General features: G+C 44.3%; 1 protein-coding gene across 4 annotated transcripts in view; it reads left to right on the top strand.

Moving 5' to 3' along the window:
- Window positions 1-24,763, top strand: part of AJAP1 (adherens junctions associated protein 1) — a 125,813-nt gene that overhangs the window by 33,294 nt on the left and 67,756 nt on the right. For 3 of the 4 annotated variants that reach the window (XM_050931777.1, XM_050931779.1, XM_050931776.1), the window contains exon 2: window positions 12,126-12,910. In XM_050931777.1, the coding sequence (XP_050787734.1) occupies window positions 12,126-12,910 (785 nt within the window). The remainder of the gene's footprint in view (window positions 1-12,125; window positions 12,911-24,763) is intronic. The other variant, XM_050931778.1, reaches the window with a different exon arrangement.

Genomic DNA, 24,763 nt, shown 5'->3' with positions numbered 1-24,763 from the left:
CCCTCTGAGGCAAGGACTCATTACAATCTCTGTTTGTACTGATGGGGAAAATGTGACACAAGGAGGTGACATGACTAGGGATGCACAGAGCGAAGACTAGAATCCAGAACTTCTAATTCCCTGGCCTCCTGGTTGTCGATCGCTAAATGATGCTCCCACTACAGATACAGCAAGCTCAGGGGAAAGAGCTTCTCTGGGTATCTAGGCTTCCTCAACCTGGCCCAGGAGAGCTACTGCATAGACTTTTAAAGGGTCATTTGTTTTCTGAAGCAGCATTATAAATGGTTGGCTCCTGACCCAAACCTTCTAAACCTCCAGAGCCTGGAATGGATGGGGAATAAAAAACTTTGCCAGCAGAGAAGGCATGGAGCTGCTGTAGCAAACGCACAGTTTTCTAAATTATATTGCCCTGGCATGAGCATGGAGTGAAGCGATTTGAAATTATTTGTTTCGAACTCCCCCAAATTTCCGAGTTTGGCTGCATCAGCAGCAGCAGACTTGAGCCTTGGACATGAAAGCACAGCATTGTACTTTTCAAGATAAGCAAAGAGTGCAGCTTGCTGAGAGCCTGAAATTATTGTTTCCTAAGTGCCAACTTTCTACTTCATCAAAGCAAATTGCTCTGTTTGGAAGAATTTAAAGAGGGACTTTCATACTGGGGAAAACTTTCAAACATATCACTTAAATCAGAAAGCCAGGCACTTGGTTCTTCAGAAATGCCTTGCTATGTGTTCAGAATATGGAACACAATCATGTTTAAACAGAGGGACCCTCCCTGTCAGCCTGCCTTGGATCCTGCAGCAAAGTTATAAATTTGAAGTTGGGATGACAAAAATAGCAATGCACAAATGCCACAAATGCAAGATTAAGGCTCTACTGCTCGATCTGGCAGAAAAAGGAGCCATCTATGAAGGAGTAAACTTTCCTCCTTGCACGGGTAATGGATACCAGCAAAGCTGATACAGGGAGAAACCAGCCAGGCAAATAGGCTGTAACTCTCAAGCTTGTCAGCCTAAAATGTAAGCACTGAAACTCATATCCAGCCATCTAAGCAGATGGTTTGATTTTCACTAGTGCTGAGTACCCACAGCTCCTGTTGAAGGCAGTAAAAGCTGTAGTTGCCCAGCTGGAAAACAGGCCACTCTTATTCAGTTGCCTAAATACAGATTTAAGTGATGAGCTTTAAGCACCTACATTTGGGGGTGTGCTGACCTTGGCTGGGAGGACAGTCCCACTCTAGGTCCTTGGAACAGACAGCATTGGCAGCCCCTGAAATCTGCCAATGTAACCCCTTTTTTCCCCCATAGAGACCTGAGTGCAGGAATCTCTGCTCAGCACTTGCAGGAACCAGGAACTGAGCTGCAGGAATTTTCTTCTCTGATGAATTTATTCATGATCCTTAATTCCAGAAGTAAGTCCTGTGGCTGTGCCATGGATTTACGTGCAGCACAGCGGGAACCCTGGACCCTATGAGGGAACTGTGGCCCAGCTCCGAAACAGTTACCTGCCACACTCCTGGAAATGGTGTGTCCAGTCCACACTGGGAACAAACACTGTATGGGAAAGAGGACCCCGCTACCAACAGCTGTGCCCTGCCGTTGTTGGGCTTGTGGTGCCAGTGAGCCCGTTGCTTGATCATCCCTATCTGTCGGCTGCTGGAGGCCATTCCAGGGCACGCTGAAGACGCTGTTGGTGCACGTAGAAGAAGTGCTTGGAGTTAGTTCTATTGAGGGACCATAGAGGCTCATTTCACAGCGGTCAGACCCCCAATTCAAAGGCACCGTGCCCACCTCTCTGTCTCTCTCGGTGAAGCTGACTCAGAACACTACAGGCAGATTCTCACCGACACGGTTGCCAAATGTATGTCAGAAATGATTAGTGTGAAGGAGAGGAGAACCTCCTTGGCTGACATTAGGGGGCAGGTAAAGGAGAATGCATCAAAAGCTGGACCGTCAGCTTTCATGCCCTGGAGGAGGGGCTAGAGGTGGAGAGGCCTTCCCAGCAAAGCTTCCCCCACTATTGCTTTTTCACCACTTCTCACACATGCCACATTTTCCCATCGGCTCAGTCCCGTGGGCCCTGGCTCTGTGTTGCTCTGGTGAAGTGGTTGGAATGGATGTCTGTCAGAAGGCAGGGGCTTTCCTGCAGTGGGAATGCTGCTTCTAATAAATAATGCACCTCTGGTCAGCCCGGGGCTCAAACCAGTGTAGCAAGGTAGGCACTTTCCTGGGGGCATCTCGCTCTCAGGCAAGAATATCCCTGTCAAATGTACTAACCCAGAGCCAAATCCATCCTGGGGGAGCTCCACTTACTTTGGCAGGACCAGGACGAGTTTGGCCTCCAGTAGCTTTATCCTGGAGACAAAGAGAACATCCCCTGGAATCAGTATGCTGGGGTAAAGTAACTCCCCCTAGGGAGGATATCCCAGGCTACCCCTATTCCCCCAGTGTCTCTATCCTGAGCTAAAGCATTCCCTCACTGCTGAGAATTAATGACTTCTCAGTGAGAACAGTCAACGGCCAAACGCCATCCCTTAGTATCTTCAGTTAATGTAGTCTAGACACAAACCCTGCCCTTTATAGTCATAGTCATGGGGTGGCTGCAGTCACTTGAATGCTACCAGCCTTTCTCCCTCTCAGATCCACAGGTTGCTGCCTTGTGCCCCCATTGTGGGCCCTGCTCGGAGGTGCAAGGGGAACACAGCCCTCTGCAGTGAATTGCAGGTGCTAGCCTCCCCAGAAAGGGGTCAGACAAGAATGGGGTCTTGCTCCCCCCCATTCCTGGGGCAGTGACAGTGGCTGGTTATAGGGTAGGGAGAACATGCTTCACCCTTTCCCAGATAGTGGAATGGCTGCTGCCTGGTGTGCCCTTGGAGTAACCCGGAAGGAACTCTGGCCGTGATTTCCTCTGCAGCAGCCATGTGTGACGCAGTGACGGTGGCCAGAGGATGGGCCCTGTGCACCTTGCCTTGCCCTGGAAAAGTCACTTTTACTGCAGGTGCTGCTGTTGCTGGCCCTTGTCTTCCTCTTGGATGGGCATTGCATTGCTGTTCTCTGCAGTGGTTCAGTGAGGACGGCAATTTGCTTCATTGTCCTCATCCTTTAGTTCCTTTTCTGCATCATGTGCTGAACAACAATGCCTGAGCCCTCTCCCTTGGTCTCCCACCTCCACCCTTCTATCTCCCACCTATCCCCAGATTCTGCCCTAGCCATGCAGCCAACCTGTCAGAGCCGCCACCATCCCCTGGCCTTGGGCATGAACCTCACATTCTCCACACATCCACTTTCTCCCAGAGTCCTTCACTCCCCCGCCAACCATCAGTCTACCTTCTTTCTTACAATCAAGTTAAAAGAAAAAGAACCTAATTAAAATCTAAATAACAAACTTGTAATTATCATAGTGTTTAATCCTAGACGTGCCTTTCATGCACTATAATTTAATTTTGCGACTAATTATAAACTAGCAAGAAAGCCAATCTATTTTTTGATAAGAAAGATATATTGCAATAGATAATGTACTCTGGAAGCCTGTCAGCCAGCCTGACATACTCTTTTCCTGGAATTAAACTTTTCCAGCAACAGTTTTAATCGATGTCAGAGCCATTGGGACATTTCCTGTTAACGTTTCATGTTAGCCCCTGATCTGGAAAATACTTACCACTCTTGTGCTTAAAGCTAAGCCCGTAGGTGAATGTTTGAAGGAGTCGGGGTTCCTGTGGAAAGCTAAGGCATTCTTTGCCTTGCATTAGATAGCATGAGTGAATATAGGGCTCATAATGCAAGGGACTGATTGCGAGAAAGATGGTGGTGGCGGGGGTGGGCGGATGATACAAAATGTCATTGACATTGTTTCCCATTTTTTAAAAATTGAAATTCAAAATTTTGATAATTTTTCTTAGAAACTCCAAAAATTCAGGCTAGCTGTATAGCTGGTCGAGGAATGGGGAATAAATATTGCACAAATGTTGAATATTTTCCTTATTTTCATTGAAATTCAGAATTCTCTGAAAAAGTCATTGCAATATTGAACTTCTGCAAACTCTAAGCAGTGCACTGATAACACAGCTGCAAGCCCTGCCATTGCATTTCATGCCTGGGCTGCAGCAGCCCCTGCTATTTCATTTCCCTGGATGCACGCACACATGCAGCTCTGCCACTGTGCCTTGTTCTTGGCATGTAGCACATCCCCTTATATTACAGTCTACATGTCTCAGCACATCAGACTGTTTAACCTAACTTAGACCTTGAACCCCATCTTCAAGTGCACCAGCCTCTCAGCGATGCATATCTTCAGCCTATTGACCCTTTTCTAATGGGATAAAATGCCTCCCTTTGGGGTATTTGGCAATAAATTATTCCAGCTGCTGAGAATGTTTTCCTTAAAACTGCTCTTGCTTCGATCTGCTGTCAGTGAAGAAGGTGTAGGCAACATAACTGAAGCGGGCGGGGGGTGTGTGTAGCCATTTTTGTGTGATTGACAATGATGCATGTCCCAGCAGTCCCGCATCTCAGAATGGATGGGCTAGTCTGGGACTAATCCAAAGAATATTGTTTATCTGACGGATGCCACCTAGAGAATGCTCAAAACCTTATCAAGATCTGCCACTGTGGACTAGTATCCCTAGTAGCTAACGAATTGCTAAGCAATGGCCTAACTCTAAAGGCTGGAGCTGGTCCAGTGGTTCTATTCTTCACCATCCTGAGCACCATCACCTGACAAAGGGGTTTCCAGGCCAATCTGTGAACTCACAACATGGATCTCGACCTGTGATTTTGAGGATGAGGAGCAAGAGGGAGGCAGTTATTGGTGGATGTATTAAACCTATCTTTGGCTTCCTTTATGAGGGAGGGATGCCTACAAATGGGATGCAAAGTTACCCAGATCCAGGTTCCCCCTTTTCCTATGGTTCCCCCTGAAAGTTTAATGCAAATTTGAGTTAGAAATACCTGAAGTAGACAGAGAAATGCTGTCCAATCCCAGAGCCCTTCCCACAGAACAGAACCAATTCGTGTTAATTGATGGTAATTAATAATGAATAATAACCTTATAGCCAAGAATGACTCTATCTAAGCCACCTACTACTGTGCTAGCCAACCAGTGAGGACCTCAAAGCAATTTACAACCATCAGTTAACCTGTAAACCTCATGAGCAGCCAGTGAATGTGATCCTCTCCATTGTAGAGATGGGAAAGCAGAGGCACAGAATGGGAATATGACTTCCCCACTGCTATATAGTGGGTCAGGGGCAGAACCTGGCATAGAACCCATGAGTTCTGACTCCTGCTCTCCCACTCTAATCTCTTAACACATGGTGCACCAAGGGCTGACGGGAGGGAGCACTCTTCTTGCAGAGCACCAAGGGGCACAGACACTGAAGTGCGCCTCGCTTGTTCTTTTGGAGTGACTGCCGCAGACTTTTCTGTTGGGCAGCAGAGCCCACATTGTTAGTTCTGAACAGTGGAGTGGCGTGTTGCCTAGACAACCAGAACTCCTACACATTGCTATTTATTCTTAAAGACATTTTACCTTCTACGCTGTTGTGAAACCCTAGGAAGAGTGGGGGTCACATAAGATTCCCTCCTGCAAGGTGATGGGGCTTTAGACTCCTGTCCCAAATGCCCACTCTTGAGTGAAGCCATTAGGCAATTGGACAGTTTGCTTGGCTGGCAAAATGTCATTTAGAGTAAAGTTCCCTGACCTGAGCCCACACAAATGTACTGAAAAAAGTGAGGCTAATTGGGATGTCCCCATAAAACTGGGACAGGGTCAGATGCCAGCCAGCCAGCCATTATTAGCATTCCTGGTCTTTGCATTCCAGCAATGCATGGAGTGTGCTAGGCACTGATCACCCCAGGAAGACCTGTCTCTGCCCTGGTGAGCTTATGCTCTAAGGGCAGGGCTGAGTCTGGGAATGATGCAAGGAGCCTGTGCACGTGGTCTGAGTGTTTATTTTTGCTGTGTTGGGGTTGGTTTCCGCTGCGCTCTTACGTTAATATCTGCTAAACTTCCTTGAAACAGCAAACGCACATTTGCAATCCTTCTCCAGGCTGCCTGCGTGTTCCAGTGTCCATACTGGCACTGCTTTTTACTGGTTTACTGATAGCACCAACGTGCTGTGCTGGTTGTGCTGGTGACTGGCGTGCTGCATACTTGTATTGGGATTTTGGCTGTGCTTGGGGCTTGCTCATTGCACTCTGTTACATATATTTTGGCAATGCAGCAGGGTCAGCTAACAGTATGTAGACTAGTAACTATGAGCCTGGAGTTCGCATTTTTGTTTTAATGTGCTGGTGTTCCTAGAAACAGAGCAACAAGGAGCTATTAGGCCAGATTCTCAGCTAATGTAGATCAACATGGCTCTGTTGATGTCCATGGAGCGGTGCTGATTTACAAGAGCTGAGGACCTGGCCCTATTATTTCAGCCTGGTCGTGTGACAAATGAACAAGGGAAATATGAGGAGCGTAGAATATACCATATTCTTGTAGGCTGTGAACCCAAAGCCAGGGAGAGTTTGGATGGGTCATTGGGAAGATCAAACACAGCAGCTGAAGTGTGGCCACAATGAGATTATGGCTGGATCAGGCTTGGCTGTCAGCATGTAGAGGCTACCAACAAAAGCACATTGTTCCCATCCTGTTTTCTTCTTGAGACACAGACAAACAGCGAGTGACTGTGTATGTGTGTTTGTCTGCACATGCCATAAGAATGTACTTCTTAAGAGGGATATGTTGTCAAGGAAGGCAGACTGCATCTCCCATTCCTTGCAAGGAGAAATTCCAAATCATATTAAAAAGTTAGACAAAGACCGAAATGGAGTCTGACATGCCATTAGAATGACAGCAGGGCTGCGAATATTATTAAGGTGAATCTGTGTTTAATGTTCTCACTGGAAAACTGAACTCCTGGCTTCTAACCAGCACAGAGTGGGTGTTACCTACTGAGCCACTGACATGCAGCATATGGGAAATGGCCCTTATGCTGGAATATAATTACTTTCACATAGCAGGTATGGTAAACCTAGGCTTTGAACCTCCAGCAGGGGACCATGCTGCATGTTTGACTCCAGAGTACAAACCCTGGCAAAAATCCTATAAAAATGTATGCTGAATAAAATAACAGATTTGAACTTTTCTAATAACAAAACAACAACTCTGGCCAGTAGCTCCATTATGTGTCGTGAGATATACTCCTATCAGAACGTGAGTTCAGCCATCTCAAAGAGTTTGCAGCTTAGTGCAGAGAACGTGAGGAGAGCAGGTGAGTGTGCAGTCATGTCCTGAAATCTCTCAGAGCATCAGGAATCAGATTACTGTATGGAAAAGAAACAGAACAACAATAAAACTGACCTGAGTTTTGGGAAAAAGATGCCACCCCTAGAGACCTATAGAACAGGCTTCCCCTCAGAAGCAGGGGCCATGTATAGGTGTGAGACAGGAAGGCTGTCTCCCCTGCCCATTCCGTCCTTGGCTTCTCTCCAGCAAGGGGGCATCTGGTGCCAGTTATACTGTGGTTTTTAATCTGATTTGGGCACATGTCTCCAAGGAGCTGGACAGAGCTGACTAGCTCCTTTGGCACACTCTGCCAAACAATCCGCAGATAATAACCGCTTGGATTGCTGCTGGCTAGAGCTGGGCTGACACCAGTGACTTGGCAGGGAAAGGCTGCGTCTACCATTCCGAGTCTGCAGAATGGTCCAGCCACCAAGAGGCGAGCTGGAATAATGCAGCAGCCACTGTGAAGGCCCCTGGATGGTTTGGCGGCTCCCTTTGTCTTTCCTCCTGTTGCATTGAGTGATATTTCAGAGTGCTGCTATAACCACACCGCTCCGCCTGCTTTGAATCTCTAGTCTGACTTCCCATTCTCCACTACATCAGAGCCAAGCTTCTTGTCCCTCTTTAAGGCATTTTCATTATTCTGCCCATCCCTGCTGGTCAGCTGTTGTAATGCCCTCCCCTCTGCTTCCCAGTGGTCTTAGAATCATAGAAATGTAAGGCTGAAGGGACTTTGAGAGGCCATCTAGTCCTGCCCCCTGCACTGAGGCAAGACCAAGTAAACCTGGACCATCCCTGACAAGTGTTTGTTCAACCTGTTCTTAAAAATCTCCAGTGACCCTCAGAAATTCCACAGCCTCCCTTCCATGCCTGTTCCAGAGCTTAACTGTCCTTTTAGTTAGGATGGTGCCAGCTTTGAATGCTTATGGACAGCTCCATGCTTTCTTCCATGCTGCCTTTATGTGTGGAATGCCCTCCTTATGCCAATCTGCAAAGCCACTACCCTCTCCTCTTTCACATCTCTCCTCAAGACCCATTTCTGCTATGACTCCTACAAGAAATCCGCTGGCCAGTGCTGGCCAGATGGGGGGAGAGGATTTATTTATTTAAAAACAAATCAATATTAAGAGATTTTGCAATGGTTAATGGTAATTTCATGATCTCATTTTTGTTACCTATGACAGGTCCCCTCTTTATGTTTGCTACACTCATTGTACCTCATCTTAAATTCAGTTGTAAGATCGCTGGTGTAGGGACAGTGTCTTTCTACATGATAACTCCATTGCCAAGGGAATCTCACATCTTCATACATAGTGGCACGAGTGAGGTTCTTATCGGGTTCTCACAAAAACATTCCCATTAGTTGAGGTCCTAATGATTTGGCCCATCAGATGATGCTGTGCTGTGTCGGACATAGTTTTGTTTTCTAATTCAAGGGGAGAGTCTTTCTCAATTTTGCAGTTGCTTGAAAGGATGACAGTGTCTAGCCTCCCGTTTGGGGGACCTAAAAGAGTATAGGGAGCATGATCAGGTACTCGGAGATGCAAGTACTCAGATTTGTGCTTCTGTTTCAGTTGTGGGGGCAAAGCATGAGGGCAGCGCAAAATTCACGACAATTTTTAGATGTGATTTTTCAAGGAAAAAACCTCAAGCCAAACATTTTACAAAACCAAACCTCATTTTCTTTGGCTGAAATAAGGAGAAAATGGAACAAAGCTGTGAAAGGAACAAGGAAGTGAAATGAGGGAATACCAAAGAGAGTTCATTTGGGGGCATTCAGTTTTTCTGCTGAATAGCTGGAAAGTTTCAAGAAGACAGAAGTTTTGGCCAGCTCTGTTTGCAAGTACAATGACTTCTAAGAAAGAAGAGGAGGATGTGATTTGGAAATTATGGCCCTACATAGAGAGGTAGCTTTTTAAAGTGGCGGTGGACTGTGTTTCTGAGTGTCTGAGTCTTATTCTTATCTACCTTCATTTACTCAGGCACCACATGGATGTAAAAGTGTTAGCAGAAAAGAATGGTAGGGATTCGCCTCTGCTTTTCACTGGCATGAATAACTGCACAGGGTGTTGGGCAGGAAAGGGTTAGTCCCACTGACTGCAGTCCCAGCTTTCCTTGGGTAAATGCTGTATAAAGCCAACTAAAGATTTCAAGAGTTTTAATGTAAGAGTAATTAAGCACTGGAAGTGCTTACCATGTGTGATGCTGAATTTTGCATCACTGGTCATTTTAAAATCAAGATGGGATGTTTCTCTTACAGATCTGCTCTAGGAATTATCCTGGAGAAGTTCTCTGGCACATGTTCTACGGGAGGTTAGAGTAGAAGATCACAATGGTTCTTTCTGGCCTTGGAATCTATGAATCTATGATTTGGCCCAACGATTCTTAAGAGAAAAGGATATGGGCATGTATCTCAGATATTGTGTTGATTATAATTTTAGCAAACTGTACTTCAGATTAGTTAAGTAAAACTTTAGGGGGGCAGGGGAGGTTAAAACTGAAAACTTTGTAGCCTGGAATAAAAGTGGAGAAGAAGCAGTGCTTCAATATGAAAGAAAGTCTGAATATTTTAAATCAGAGCAAAATAAAAAAGTGACTTATGGTGACAATTCAATGCAAGGTACAGCTATTCATTTTATGTGCAAAGACTAATTAAAATTAAAGTGCACCCCACTGCACTTTCTTTATTGCCTGTTACATACCAGACCCCTTAATAAAACCAGAGCACAGGGTGTGCTGCAGGGATGTAAACTGGTAGTTAATGATGTATATACAATGTTTTGCATTGCTTAGCCAAGCAGGTCAGCCTGGTAAATGAACTCCGGAGATAGCTGCTCTGTTTGAAGCACCTATTAATAACAATTGGGTTACACATGCAGAGCAAGAGTACAGCCACTCTTAGCCTGTAGCTGATTAACAAATTTGCATTCCATGCACTTTAAGAAGAATAGAAAATCACTTAGAATATTGTCAGTTCCCCAGCCCGTTTTGTGTTAACTCTGTCTACCTCTCTGATCATGCCAGATCTGATAATTCGTTATGTACATTCAGCAGGCTGTAGTTCATCTATTTTTCTGTTCTATCTGGTTCTGTTTCATTTCATAAAATGTTTTACAGCCCCGTGGAGGTGCAGTGTAAAAAGGAAACACAGACTCTTATTCCAAGATCACAGAAAGGAGAGAAGTGATCCATTAGGTCAGTTTCCTAGATGCTGTTGACAACAGAGGTAGAAGGATATAAACAGTGATCCCATAAGGAAACTACATTCATCATTGATATAATGTTATGTTGTTTTAAAGCTGTGTATTGGAACTGTACTTGTGTAAGTGGCATGCCGTAGCCTCAGCATTTAGATTGGTACTCTTGCTAGACTGTCCGTGGCATAGCTATTGGTATCTGTATTTTGAATGAAGTGATGTACGTACCCAGATCTAGAATGTTGCCCTGCCAATTTCACCATTGCTGACAGCACAGTTCCTGAAGATCAGCACCACTGATGTTCTGTGGAAGAATGAGGTTTCATTTGCTGTGGGCTACTTTCTTTATGGCTTTCGTGGCCTGGATTTGGGATTGGATTTAATTAGCGTGAAATGTCAGGTCTACTTTGGGAGCTTGTGAGAACGCTGTAGGTAGGGAAAATGGATCAGTCAATTTGCGTGCGTTTGTTTGTGTGTGTGTGTGAGAGAGAGAGAATTTCATCTTACTGGATTCAACCCTGAAGTTTCAGAAAAAGTTAATTTATTGTACGTTGATTTATTTTCTGTCTTTGAGTTCAGAAAACTCTTGCTGCTGATCTTCTAATTTAAAGATCTCATTTCCTTACATCTAATGGGCATGGACTCCAGGTAGATAAATAGGAAGGAGATGTAGGGAAAGGTTTTTTTATTTTAATTAGAAAAAATAATAATTTGATATGGAAAACCTGCATTTGAGATACAAAAATTAAAATATGTGAATTTGTAGGTAAAAAACATATTTAAAGGCAAAGAAGAGAATGAAAATGACTCCTGTGAAGGCACTGTTATTTACGGCTTCTGGTGTGAATCTGTACATTGATAATTAATTAATTACACATAAAGCTGGGGGAGACATCTTACCAGCAAGTGAAATGTTTATTCTTCATAACTACAAAGGTAGCCCCAAATTTGCAGGGTGTTTCATGCAAGCAGTGTGGAGTATCCTTGAAGTCAGTGAAGCCCAGCGGTTTGTGCACACCATCGGTTGCAGGATTTGGACCTTAGAGGTAGATTTGGGTTAATGAAGTCAAGCCTTTTATGCCAGGATTAGTAACATGAGTCTCCTTCTCAACCTGGCCATGACTGGAAATACGTCTACTCCACTCGAGTTAGATTTAAGTTTGTGAATAAAGAGACTGAAAGTTGGGAGCATGAATATCTGTTACATACTATATCTAGCTAATATACAGGTCAGCTAAGAATGCTGAGTTCGGAAATGCAGACCCTAGACATATTGCTAAGGGCTTTTCATAGTAGAATCCATTCTGGAGTCATTCAAAGCATAGTAGTGTATGGGTCCTGTTTCATAGCCCTACTTAAAAAAATATTTAGGTCACAATTTCAAAACTGGACATTGATTTAGGATACCACAAGTTTGGGGCGTTCAACTTAAGACACCTTGAGGTCACTTCTGAAAATGTTGCCCTTAATATGTAGAAAAGCAGATGGCTTATTCTTTTGAAGCTATGGAAGTCATTTTCATTATATTTCTTCTGGTCTGGTTATCAGATTTTTCTTCTCAACATGGGTAAACCTGGCATGCTACTCTAATAGATACACAAACATTGCATTCTGATCTGTTACATAAATCATTTTCTTTCTCTTTTTCTAATACAGTTCGATGTCTGTCCGCAGGTCAGGTTGCCCGGTAGGAAGCCATGCTTGGATATTAATAGCCATGTTTCAACTAGCCATGGATTTCACCATCTGTGAATCTGTAGCCCAAGGCCAAGGGTTTAGGCTCCTGCAAAGGCCTTCTCACTGGCATAGATTGTCCAATAGTCCTTTGTGGAGTTTTAAAAATGGACAGCAACTGAGGATTCCTGGCCCTTTTTGGAACCATGTTTCTTCTCATCCTGAACGATCTCATGGGCAAATACAAACATATCATTCAAAAAGGCCACACAAAGCCACAGACCAGTTAGCAGGCCTTCTTTATAAAAGCGTGCAATCCAAGCATTCCGCTACTGCAAAATCAGACCCTTTGGTTGTAGATGGGAGCAGCAGGAGTACAGACCAGCAGACTCATTTGAAAAGGGGGAAAAGGCACCTCCGAGGAAGCAGTTTTGATCACAGAGACAGCAGGCCTACCACGGTGCCTGAAGTAATTGTATGGGGCCCAACAGGGGAAGAGGACTCCATAGAAACCAGTACATTCCCTGGGAATTATGGCACCACAACAACTTCTGCTTTACAAACCAGAACGACTACTGTGGCAACCACCACCACCACCACCACCACTTCCACCACTGTACAGTCTAAGGGGTTCACAACATCACCTGTGCCAGGGCTTAACACACACAAGAACAACCCTGGCAGGATTAGCACAACGGAACCCTACACCAGCCACAAGAGCAATGGAAAAGAAGCCCGTCCACCTAAGATAATGGGAGACACTACAGGTATTTTCTGTCTGTTTATAGGGTTTTGTTTTAACTGTTGATTGGGCCGAGTAAGAGCAAAGAACCTATTGCCGAGGGCAGAGTTGTATCCTATATGATGGGCACCAATGAGGAGACTGTAATGTGGGCCAATGCCACAATATAAACAAGGTGCAGTGTGTGACGAAGGCTTCATATTGTGTTTGCTTTGCCAGGCTGCAATCATCATTAAGGAGTCATTAAAGAGAACATTATAGTATAACATCCAGGTTTCAAAACAGTTAAGCAATTTTCAGTTAGGGAAAGGTGCGTGAACAGCTTTGGATAAAATAAAAACTGATCTGAATTTTTACCTGAAATTCAGATCAAACTTTTTTTGTGATTTGCATAACATTTGTTTGATCTTTCTATTGTATTTCAATCTTCCTCTGCCTTCTTGGGTTCCCCAGGAATAAGCAATATTTTTGGCCTAATCAGCAACAGGAAATCTCACAGGAAAGACTATCCCAACAAGATTTGCAGCCTGGTTTTGCGAACTCAAGAAGCGTCCAGATTTTGGGTATTTGTCAAACAAAATATTTTGCTGTTCCCATATTTCTTTCTAGTCCCTTTCATACAATATGTCACTAATCATCTACACACTATGGTTGCAAGCTCTGAACTGCAGACAGATTCTATATGCAACATGCAAGTCTTAACAATCCCTGAAAAGTGTAATAATAGTCAATGTATTAATGTGGCACTCTGGTACAGTACAATATGCAAACAACATAGATTGTTAGCATTTCAGCTTTGGTGACTGCAGGGAAAACAATGAGTGTGGTTTTCACTATTCTTTCCGTAATTTAGATGCAGTTTTTCATTACACAGAAGCATTCAGCAATGCCTGCTGAAGTCATTCCCATCATTGTTTTCTGCCTTACAATAGTACTTATTTCTCATGCAGACTGGACACAAAGGTTACTTCAGTGCAATTTGAGCTGGGAGAATGCTGCTAAAGAAATCACAAACCTTTGTTGCAATGAGAGGCACCGATTCCTTTAATTTCTATTCAGGACTCTTCTCATTTGTTCTTCACGAACATTTATTGAGTGAGTTTGTGTTTGCAAGAATGTTCTCAGTTAGAGAACGTGCTGTAAGTATCCATGTTGTGATACATAGGTATGGGTGTTGATGATAAATGTGTGCAAGTCGTCTCAGAAGCTCTTTTTGGCCTCAGGAGTAGAAACAACTTCACTTGACTTAGGTGATCAGACACACCAAGTTCTGAATACACAAATGAAACAGTCGCACTGAGCAATCCATGTGCTGAAACGTGTTCACCTACAACATTCCCCAAGTTATTGTGATTAATTAACCTATTGGTAAAAAATCTGCAAAACAAAACAAAAAATCTGCAGAAAACCCATGTTCTTATGTTCTAATTTCTTACTAGAGTCAGGGGATAAATCCTTCATTCAACTGTTCCCTGTGACTAGTTTGTTCAGTGTAATTCCGGCTCACCATCAGAGTCTCCCATCTAGCCTCTTCCGGGGGCTGTGGGCTTGCAACATCTCACGGAGAGAGTTGGGTTCTGATCAGACTGCACTGTAAGTATTGACCTGGGATCTCAAACGCTCCCGATTCTCCTCAGCATCATGTTCAGTGTATGGTATTAAAAATAAAAACAACCATCAGCCCAGCACTTTGGATTACCTAGTGTCCCTGAGGAAGCTAGTAATGGGGTCAGGCTACAGACATGGAACATTGATTAGTGCTTAGTACTGGGACACAGCACCTAGCAATAGGGACCCCTGGTCCATGACTCTTGGTGCTACCTCAGTACAAGTAAATCATTTTAATAACAACAACCCTGGGGTTGTGTTAGAGGCAAGGTCTTCTGTCGGGTAAGAATGTTGCCGAAAACGTAGAGGAATTGGGCATTAAAAAATGAACACTAGATAAGCAAATGAGAACTCTGATCCATCATCTTTATGTAAGAAATTTGCTAGGAGTGTACAGACAGTTTGCATATTGCCTCTATAAATCCACAAGCTTAATCAAATTCAGTGCAGCACTCATTTACTGTAGTATTTAGTAATATTTAGGAAAATATACTATTTTCCACTGACACCATTTGCTGTGTGAGTATGAGTGGGAAAGCAGTTTTCCATTTATTCCAAATTATATTTATTTATTACTAAAGTAGTACTGTGGGACAATATTATGTAGCTTAGCAAATTAATTCACATTACATTGATGGTGAGTAGTCCAACAAGTCAGATGCTTATCTGAGAAAGAATTATGGGGTTTCATAATGCAATCTCCATCCTGATAATTTCTCTAATAAACCCTCTTCAGAAAAAAATGTCACTCCTAACTTCAAAAAGTTATTCATATCTGTGAAAAGGAGCCCAACCTATACAGCAGTGGAAATGTCAGCCTCAGGTGGCTCACTTAGAGACAGAATATCAATCACACTCTCCAGCACAAGAAATCTAATCAGTTCATATTAAGACATTTGATGGAATGTTAAGATTTACTTCCAAACCGTGTGTTGTTTTCAAAGCAGATAGTATCAAGTCCTATTGTTATTAGCAATACTTACATCTGTAGCTAACTGCATTTGTACATACGCATCTGAAATCAAATCGGTGCCTTCCACACATATTTGCACTGAGCAAATTCCTGTTTATTGCTGTGACTTAATCACAAATGGTATAACGCTCTCAAAGTATTACAGGGTATTGTTCAGCTGCTGGGATATCAGAGGAATGCGTCAGAGGAGAGTGTTCCTCGCTCTGGACAAATGACATAGACTTTTTGTCTAAAATGTGACTCATCATTCATTATCCCTGTAATGTCAAGGTTCATTAACTGTGTTGCCAGTCAGTGGTCCTGTATCTGGGACACCGCTCTGTGATCTAGGCACATTACCTAGGTCAGTAGCTTGCGTCTGAGTCATTGCCTTCTCCTCTGGTCTTTATATCAGGTAGCCAATGTTGCAATATTTCCGAAGTGCCCAAGGTTTACTGGGTAGTTTGAAGATAATACTGGCAGTTTGGTAAGGGCGTCTGACAGATATATATCACTATTCAGGGGAACATTGCAATGTGTTTCTACTTGAGCTATCAAATGACCACTGATAATTGTCACTGAACAAACTGGCCTTCAGCAGATTTCTCTCCTGCCCACTAGGATGACAGAGAAGTGATCTCAATAGATCCAGTAGAATTTAGGATTGGGACATTGAGGTGGTGTTTTTATTTGCTTTTCTCACCATTGTACTTTTGGTTGAGTTGCTCTGTTCAGTACACTGACTCCACAATGAATTTGCTCTCCTGGTTTGGCTCAGAAGTGCCCACAGTGATCGACCTCCGGAGGTTCAGTCTGGAAGTGTTGTCCAGACAGTAGCTGGAGCAGGCCTCTAGAAGGATTCCTGAATTCAGTTCCTGGCTCGGACGCTGACTGGGTCTGTTAAGTTGATGAACTGACATAACCACTCACTACTGCAATTTACCCATCCGTAAAGGGTGGTGTCATGGGGTGCTCTATTCACCAACGGGGGGCCTCCTTCTGGCAGTTCTGGGGATTATCTCCATCTAGTTCAGCATCCCTGTTCTTATCTTCCATCATTGCCATTCTCCTCCTGCCAGTGGAGATGTCGTACAGCCATTTAATGACTCAGCCCTTCAGCCACGTCACTCTGTGTTTTTTCGTTCTAGGAGTCTTTCCAAGACCCTCTGCACCAGGGCTCCTGCCCCCTTTCTTTCTCCTTTACCTCAGGGAGAGAGACTGCAGGCTTCTTCCCTCCTGCCTCCTACACTATCACCAGCCTCCTGGCTTGATAGGAGCCCTGCCTGTTCCCTCACAGATAAACTTCCTACTAATTAGCACCCTCTACATAGCCTAAATCTTCCCCATTTGCAGCTTAATTGGTTGATTGGGCCCACCTGGCCTAATTCAGCTCTCTCAGGGCAGGTGTGGGGAGCACACTCTGTCACAGGTGCACACTGAGACTTTCTGAATATCAGACCCCTTTCAGATATCTCAAGTCGGGCTCCCAAAACTTGAGGCACCTAAAATCAATAGTCACATCTATAAACGTAGACCTAGAATTCTAATGGCTCTGTAGCTGTGCGTGATGCAGGTTTAACTGCTGTACAGTGAGGCCCTACAATATGCAACACACAAGGAGACAAACGTAAGCATATTCTAATGAAAGAAAACCCTTTGATCTTCATAGCTATTCATGGTTTGTTCTCCAGCTCAGATCAATCAAAACTCAAGGATGAGCTAGCACAGACCGAGATGGAACAATGCTTTGCCATTTTTATTTTTGTACTGAAATTCGCTTACACCTTTTCAAGGATGTTTCTCCAACTGCTTTGTCCTTGTCAGCGTGATGCCTCTAACATCCTTTACAGTGTTGACGTGCTGACAGTCACAAAGTTTTGCTGCCGTCTGACTGATGTGGCTCTTGTTGGGATTTTACCATTTGTGGGTGTTTGAACACCTTCCTAACCTCAGCTTTGCAGTCCAGCTCAGCTGTGAAAGCTGGACGCTGTTCTAATGAGAATCACAAATGAAAGGGCAAGGTGCATCTCCTGAACCCTACATTTGGGGTTTAAATCCATGGTTTGTTAGTCACCCAGGACTGAGTCCTGTGCCCCTCGCCAAACTGAGTATCCCTTCTTCAGGCCGCAAAGCTGCTTGAGGCTACAGTCGCCTGGTTGTTCCTGCAGGCTCTGCAGGGGACAATGATTCACAGAATGCTAGTGGATCTGCACAGATCAACAGGCCTTCGTCCTGCCCGGCCTCCACGAAGCCTGTGCTGAGAGATTCAAGATCCAAGCCAGCCTCTCCCAATTCTCCCATCCTGTCCCAATCCCCTGAAGGCTCATGCTCAGCCTGTGCTTCTAAGACATCTGGGAACTGAAACTCGCCAGTTGACTTTTATCTTTTAGCTTCTAACTCTCATTAGGGAGTTTTCAGAATGATTTGAGTTTTCATTAATTGGCCTCGTTTACTGAATAAGTGAATACAGTAAAATGCTGTTGCTGGCTAAAGGACCTTTCTGACCTTAGCCCGTCCACCCTAACTTGAATAAAACCTAAACTCTGAATATCCCTTTGTTTTCTTTATCCACATTAAATATGCCAGCTGCCTCAGAGACTTTTTTTGGGGGGAGGGGGGAGGGAGAGGGGCTCTCTCTCACTTCCTAGGTTAAATCCTAATAAGGACTTGCAGTTTTTTAGCGGTTTTTTAGAGTTTGTTTGTTTGTTTGTGTTTTTACCAACACAAGCAAAATAAAAACCTCCCCCAAGATGGTTCATGATTCATACACTGGAGCACAAAAGGTTAAAAGTCTATTGAGGGTGAAAGGGGTGTAGAGAGTAAATGTTTGATGGAAACTAGTACAGTGTGGGAAACTAATGAAATAAATAAGATGATATAGGTATATACACACAGTCTGGACCAGATCTTCCTCCAAACTCCAGTGATGGTTAAGGGGTGTGAGCTGGAATGGAGCATCCTCAGGGAAGGAAACCTAGGTAAAATGAAAATTGCTCTAACAGCTAATATAACCTCCCCTTTTAAAACAAATACCCTATATAGGTACTTACTGATTTCACCTGCTCATCTTCCCATTGGGACCCCAAATTATGTCCCGGGCCCTGGTGGTTTGTTCCTACAGTGTGTGAGAAATACCAAATATTGTTGTGGTGCAGCTGCGTTAAGTCAGAAGAAACGTTACAGTAGGAGTGGGGTCTCCCTGCATCCCCCGTCACTTCTGCATGGAAAGGCAGCAACCAAGTGTCTTTAAGCACTGAGTAAAGTACCCTGTCTTTATAATGACGTACATATGTAAGGTCAAGCATTTTTCAAATTCTGGTGCTCTCTGTTATACGAGGTTGAGGCAATGGAAGTAGTTATACTTTGCTTGGAAGTGCCATATGGTTAGAAATTAAGACTATGTGATCTGTCTATACTTTTTTGTCTAGTTTAGTGAACATTACAAATCATTGTCTGGCAGTCTTGTTACATTAGTGCTACAATAAGCAGAATGGATAAGTAAAGAGACTTTTGCTCTCAAGGCTGGAACACTTTTTTGTTTTCCACAACAGATCCAAAAAGTAAAAATTTCTATAGTGTTTACTCCCTAAAAGATTCAACTGAAGAGAAATAAACTTTGGTAATAGAGGAGGTGGATGTGAAAGGCTGTGGATTGTACCACAGAGCTGCAAGCAAATAATCAAACTCAGCTGGACTACAACAAAACCTCTGTTCTAATCCCACACCATTTCACATGGATTGAATGCTGTTTACCTCATGAAAATGGCTCTCTCCCTCCATTTCTGTCATGCGCACATGCATACACATGAACACACAGGCATGAACATGCACACGTAAACACATAGATGCTCATACTCAGACATTGGAGTCAGTCCAGATTTAACCACAGTAAGAGAGAAATGTGGTTCCTGTACTTTAAGGTTGATTATGGGATGAATGGTACAGAAAGATATAACTAAACAAAGTTATTGAATATTAATATTCTCTAGAATTGCTCTGAATGTAGCAGTTGACACTACATCATCCACAGAAGCACCTGTACACCTATGCTATGTCATAGAATCATAGAAGATTAGGGTTGGAAGAGACCTCAGGAGATCATCTAGTCCAACCCCCTGCTCAAAGCAGACCAACACCAACTATCTTTGGTCTTTCCTGCCCAGTGTATATTAACAACAAAGGCCTTGGGAACAATCTTGGTATTTCCTCAGAGATTAAGAGTTGCTACATCCCAGGACATCAGATCCATCCATCTGGTCATTAATCCCCAGAGGTGCTTTGCCCCTCAGTTATATCTTTGTTCATGGGTCTGTGTCCACTGTGATCGGCCATCATGCATTTTACTATTTTTATTATTTTAAAGCGATGCAGGTGTTTGTTGAACATTAGCAATAGCCCTGCCAGTGAACAAGATCTGCATATAGAAGACCCTGGGGGCCAGATTTTGGCTCCTATTTCAGCCCCTCTGGAACATTTGGTGTCAAAAGGGCCATCAATTGCCTTAACAAAGTGACCAAGCTTGTCCTGGCAGGGGGGGAATTCTGCGTGCCTTAGCATTGACAAAAACAGTGCTGTCGCCTCTCCTTCCCTCCAGGTGTGTCTGGGGCCAAAGCGCTTCTGCATCCCAAGAACACTTGGATGGCAAAAAGGCCCCACTGGGACTGTTACCAACCAACGTAGGGTAGAATAGCCCAGATGCAGTTCTAAATGACTGTCAGGGACAAATTGGCCCCCAATAGTTCTGGGAATCAAGGAAACAAAAAGGTGATGTATAGTTATGTTAGTCCACCCGACCGCCACAGCCAGATTCAAATATTGGGGACAATATATTGAATACATCCAGTAATCCAAAGGTAACTGGTTTCCACTTTGTTCATAAAAGGTCTTTCTAGTCAATGACTGTAGTGCAGTAACAGAAAATGCCTGGAGCCCTGAAATGTACTAATGCACCCTGATATTAAATTAGTTTTGAAATTGTTAATTCTGATTAAATACCTCACATATTAATACCTCTCTCTATGAGGACTGGGTGGGAATTTACTTGCTTGGGAATATAGCAAGTGAAGAAAGAATGAAATGGCCTGGGTGAAGTGGCTGTACCCAGACCTGTTCATTTGCAGCCATTCATACTTTCAAGGAAGAATTATTCTCTGGAAATTATACTTCATTTTCTTTGCATTAGGTAGACTCCACTGATACATGTGTAGACACTAGTTGTGCAAACATTGACTCGTGCATTCAGATATGCCTGTTGAAGCCGTCCAGTGTTGTTATAGTATTAATGTTTATTTGTTATATCATTAATGTTTGTTTATATGTAAAAGGGGCTCTGTCTCAGAGAGTTGTGAGATTGCTCATATACCCAGGTGTTTGCAGGGTCCTGGCCAGAGATTTTAATTTACTAATTTTTATTCTGGTCCGAATCTGTGAGGGTCTCTCTGTGAATATAGAATCTGCACTGGTTGCTGAGTGCTGTGCTCATTCCCGTCATACAGCGCCTCTCAGCATTTTCCAAACCAGGCCCCCACTCCCATCCTCTGCTTCAGTACCTTCATCCTTTATCACTAGTAATGAGGTGCGCCTCTGTCCTCTGACTGTCATTGGTGCCATATACCTTTACCTTAGAGACCCTGCAGATTTGTGTTGGAAGGCTAGACTCACGGAGACACAACAGGTAAAATGCTGCATTCAATATATGGTTTGTTTTTCTTTTGAAACCAACCCTCTTAGGCAAAAATTCTCTCTCTCCCCCGCCTTACTGAATAAAGGGAAACCAGAAAACAAGATTTATCTGTGAGCCACTAGCTGCAAAGCAAGCTCTTAAGGTAAACTCATGTGGAATAGAAAATATTCTGCTGGTAAGTAGGAAAAAGATAGAAAAGTGAGCATATTTAATATGCTTAAAATATATACATGAATAGAAAGGCTAGTCGGGGATGGTGGATTTAATTGTGCAAGGCTTTTTGTTTTCCCATTGAGGCAAATAAAATCAGGTATGTTTATCTGTGTGCAACCCCAATTTGTTCTGTGTATGGCACTCCAGGCATGTGTTCACCCAGGCATGGTTTACGATTGTGCTTTTCAGAAGGTACACCTCCCTTTTGGGGGTTGGGGGGACTGTCATAATCATTTTACAATACAGCGTGTAAAGAAAGAAATAATTAAAATTCCGTAGCGCTGCCAGACACAAAGGTTGTAATGGGGCTTTTAACACAGGGCAGAAATGATGGTCTATGCAAAACCTCGTGTCTTTTGCAAAATGCTGAATATCCTCTTTTCCTACTGGCTAGGCTAAAAGAAAAGGAGCCCTTCTTTTTTTTTTTTTTTTTTTTTTTTTTATTTTTATTTTTTTTTGAGTCTGGGCATGTCTGGCACTCACTGAGTTCTCTGAAGCTTTCTTTTTATTGTGATTAGAATAAAGTGATTAAACCTGTAAGTGCTTTCTAAGGCATAAGGCAGCATAGCTCTCTATGCAGTCTGCTGCTCTGAATAGCTGTTTGAAAAGTGGTCAGTGTCTTAGTCCCATTCTGAATGGACAGGTGTCCACATCACAAATGAACACTGCAGCTGGTACTAATTAGCACCCTTGTTGAGAGTGGGGAAAGAGGTCAAGGATTGACTGGGTCCGAGCATCATCCTCCACTTCGGTCCAGTCTGCCTGTGCTCATCACTGAGGTAAATGGGACATCACCCCTCATAGGAGCTTTCTCCATCAGTGGAGGCACATAGGGTGGTGGGGGCGAATGTTGTTTGGTACTGCCCGGAGGGCTTCAGTCTCCAGGGCTGTCAGCTAGAATCCACAACGCCCTCCTCCATCCCGAAACCCAACTCAGTTCACTAAGAATTTAAAACGACTACATAAGAACAAAAATATTCTGCTGCCCCACTGAGAAATGACCCCCGTCTTCAAAAAGCGGGTGTAGGATAGGGGGTGCTGGATGAGCAATCAGATGGCGCATGCCAAAGGCTTCAAAGGAATTCATTAAAGCTAAAATATGTTTAAAAGAAAATACAGAGCAGTTGGAAGAGAACTGCCTCTTTGATCTGCTTTGCCAAGACATCATGATCTGCTGCAGGCCTGGGAGCTCCAGTAGCCGCAGAGAGGAGTGAGAGAAATGAGGTTAGGACAAATTTACTGGGAGACAGTAAATTTACCTCAAGAGATGGCTTGTTTAAATTGTATTAACTGTGCAGGTGGATTTGACAATGATAGTGAGTTACTGGTGCTTGCAAGTCTCTGCTCCTTGGATGCTGTGTGAGGCACCCTGCCTAATCACAGCTACGCTAATGCAGAGCAAAGGGGCACCACTCCATTGTGCAAGAGGAAAGCAAGACTCGTAGCCCCACATCTGTCGAAATGCCCTGCCTGTCTCTGCAGTGTGTTTCCCTGAGGACAATCTCCAATGGTAATAACAACGAGGAATCCTCGTGGTCTCTAAGGTGCCACAATCTTCGTTGTTTTTGCTCATACAGAGTAACACGGCTACCACTCTGAAATCTGTATCCTCTGGTAATGGTGCTATCTCCTCTACTACATTCACTTAGAGTGTCGCTACACTATAGGCTATGCACAGTATGTTTGAAACCCAGCCCTTCTGGGTTGCAGTGACTCACACACATAGGCCAGAGTTGGGTCACCACCTCGGAGATGTCAGTGAGGTCTGAGGCGAGCTGCACTGGGCTGTGAATGTGAACAGGCCCCATCAGACAAAGGCTTTGGGCATTTTAGATGTAGAACCCATATCCCACCACTCTCCCATAAACAGTGTGGAGTGACTGGTTATTCATCATTGTGAGCTTCACCTTCCAAGGGGTGAGTTGTCATTTCTAAGCCCTTTCACGTCTTGCACTGGATAATGTCAGGCATCCTCTTTCAGACTCAGTGGGAGGAGATGTTACCAGTGGTGAGGAGGGAGGGGAACAAAGCGTATTAAGGGAAGCCAAGAGTCCTGCTGTAGAATTACAAGAACCCCTGAGCTTTAGCCAGTCCTTTTGGAAGTGAATTCAGCACAGCTGAAGAGGCACAGGCCGGAGCTGTGGAACATAGCTGCAGAGCCGGCGGAGCTGGGAAGCTGCAGTGCCGGTTTGCTACGATGGCCTTGCCAAAGCAGTTCAGCCCTGACCTGGAGAGGACACTGGCCGTTGTGTTGAGGATGCCTGATAGGGGGAGAAAACAGGGGTGGTCCTCCAAATGTGGAACATACTCAAACCTGCCCTGGCCAGGGGGAAAATCCATCGGGCCTTATGGATCTTTTTCAGCCCTATTTTCTGGATCTTGCATCTTCCCTTAGCTGGAGCAGGTTTACTGGGACCATCTAATGGAACTAGGAGATGTGGCCAGCCCAAACTCTCGCCTGTATCAGCCGGGATCCAAGGAAAGAAGATAGGGAGGCTTGAGCGAGGGGCTGAACACACAGGACTGCCAGGCAGGGGCCAGGTCTTTTGGTCTGGGCTGCCCTGGAAGAAGGCTGATCCACCCACCGCTCTGCAGGGGTAGAGAGTACAGAGGGCACAATGCAGATATTTATACTTGGGCCGTTAACTTGCTGCCAGAAGAGCTGATTGGTGTCCATGTTTCTGCTGAGTTGCGTAGCGACACGTTTTATTCACTGTGTTTGTGATCACAACTTGACAGGTTGGGGTGGAGGCAGTGGGCTGGTAACTTGCCAGCAAGATGATGTTGTGGGGGGAGGGGCTGACAGATAGGGGGAGAGGTCATAGGATGTCACCTAGGAGGAGAAGAGTGAAGAGGTAACATTTCTTGGGGTGTGGAGTTTGAACCCTGAAGGCAGGTTGGTGGGGGGGCTGTGCTCAGGGGTGTGGAGCTGAGCTTTCAGCAGAGTGGGACCAATGCAGTGATACACAGTAAAGGGGTAGCGGTCACGGCACAGGTGGGGTAGATCTGCGTGGCTGTCGTTTATAAGGTTGCAGCCATTGAACCTTGAACACAAGTGTTTTATCTCCATGTGGGGTTTTGTGACCTACCTGCAGGAACAAACAGGTCCTGCATCTCACACATCACTCACAGGATTAGGTGTTTTCCTTCTGAAAGAGACAAACTGATCTCTGTGGCCTCCCCCCTGCAAACAATACCTACTATTGCAACTGAATGAGCAGCTTCACTAATGCCTTGGGTCTGAATAGCCTGGAAAATCTCTGCCACTTCTGTCCCACACTGCGTCTCCAGGTGATACCAGTGGAAAGATACAGATGCTTGTCTGATGTCAATCAGCACAGCTTCATTCACTGCAGTGGGGATATGCCAATTGGCCACCGCTGAAATCTGGCCCTTCAAGTCCACAATGCAGGGCCACCCAG

The sequence above is a fragment of the Gopherus flavomarginatus genome, chromosome 21 (genome assembly GCF_025201925.1).
Source record: "Gopherus flavomarginatus isolate rGopFla2 chromosome 21, rGopFla2.mat.asm, whole genome shotgun sequence".
Taxonomy (NCBI): domain Eukaryota; kingdom Metazoa; phylum Chordata; order Testudines; family Testudinidae; genus Gopherus; species Gopherus flavomarginatus.
The sequence above is the reverse complement of the archived record's forward strand: the minus strand, read 5'-3'. Positions and strand labels throughout refer to the sequence as shown.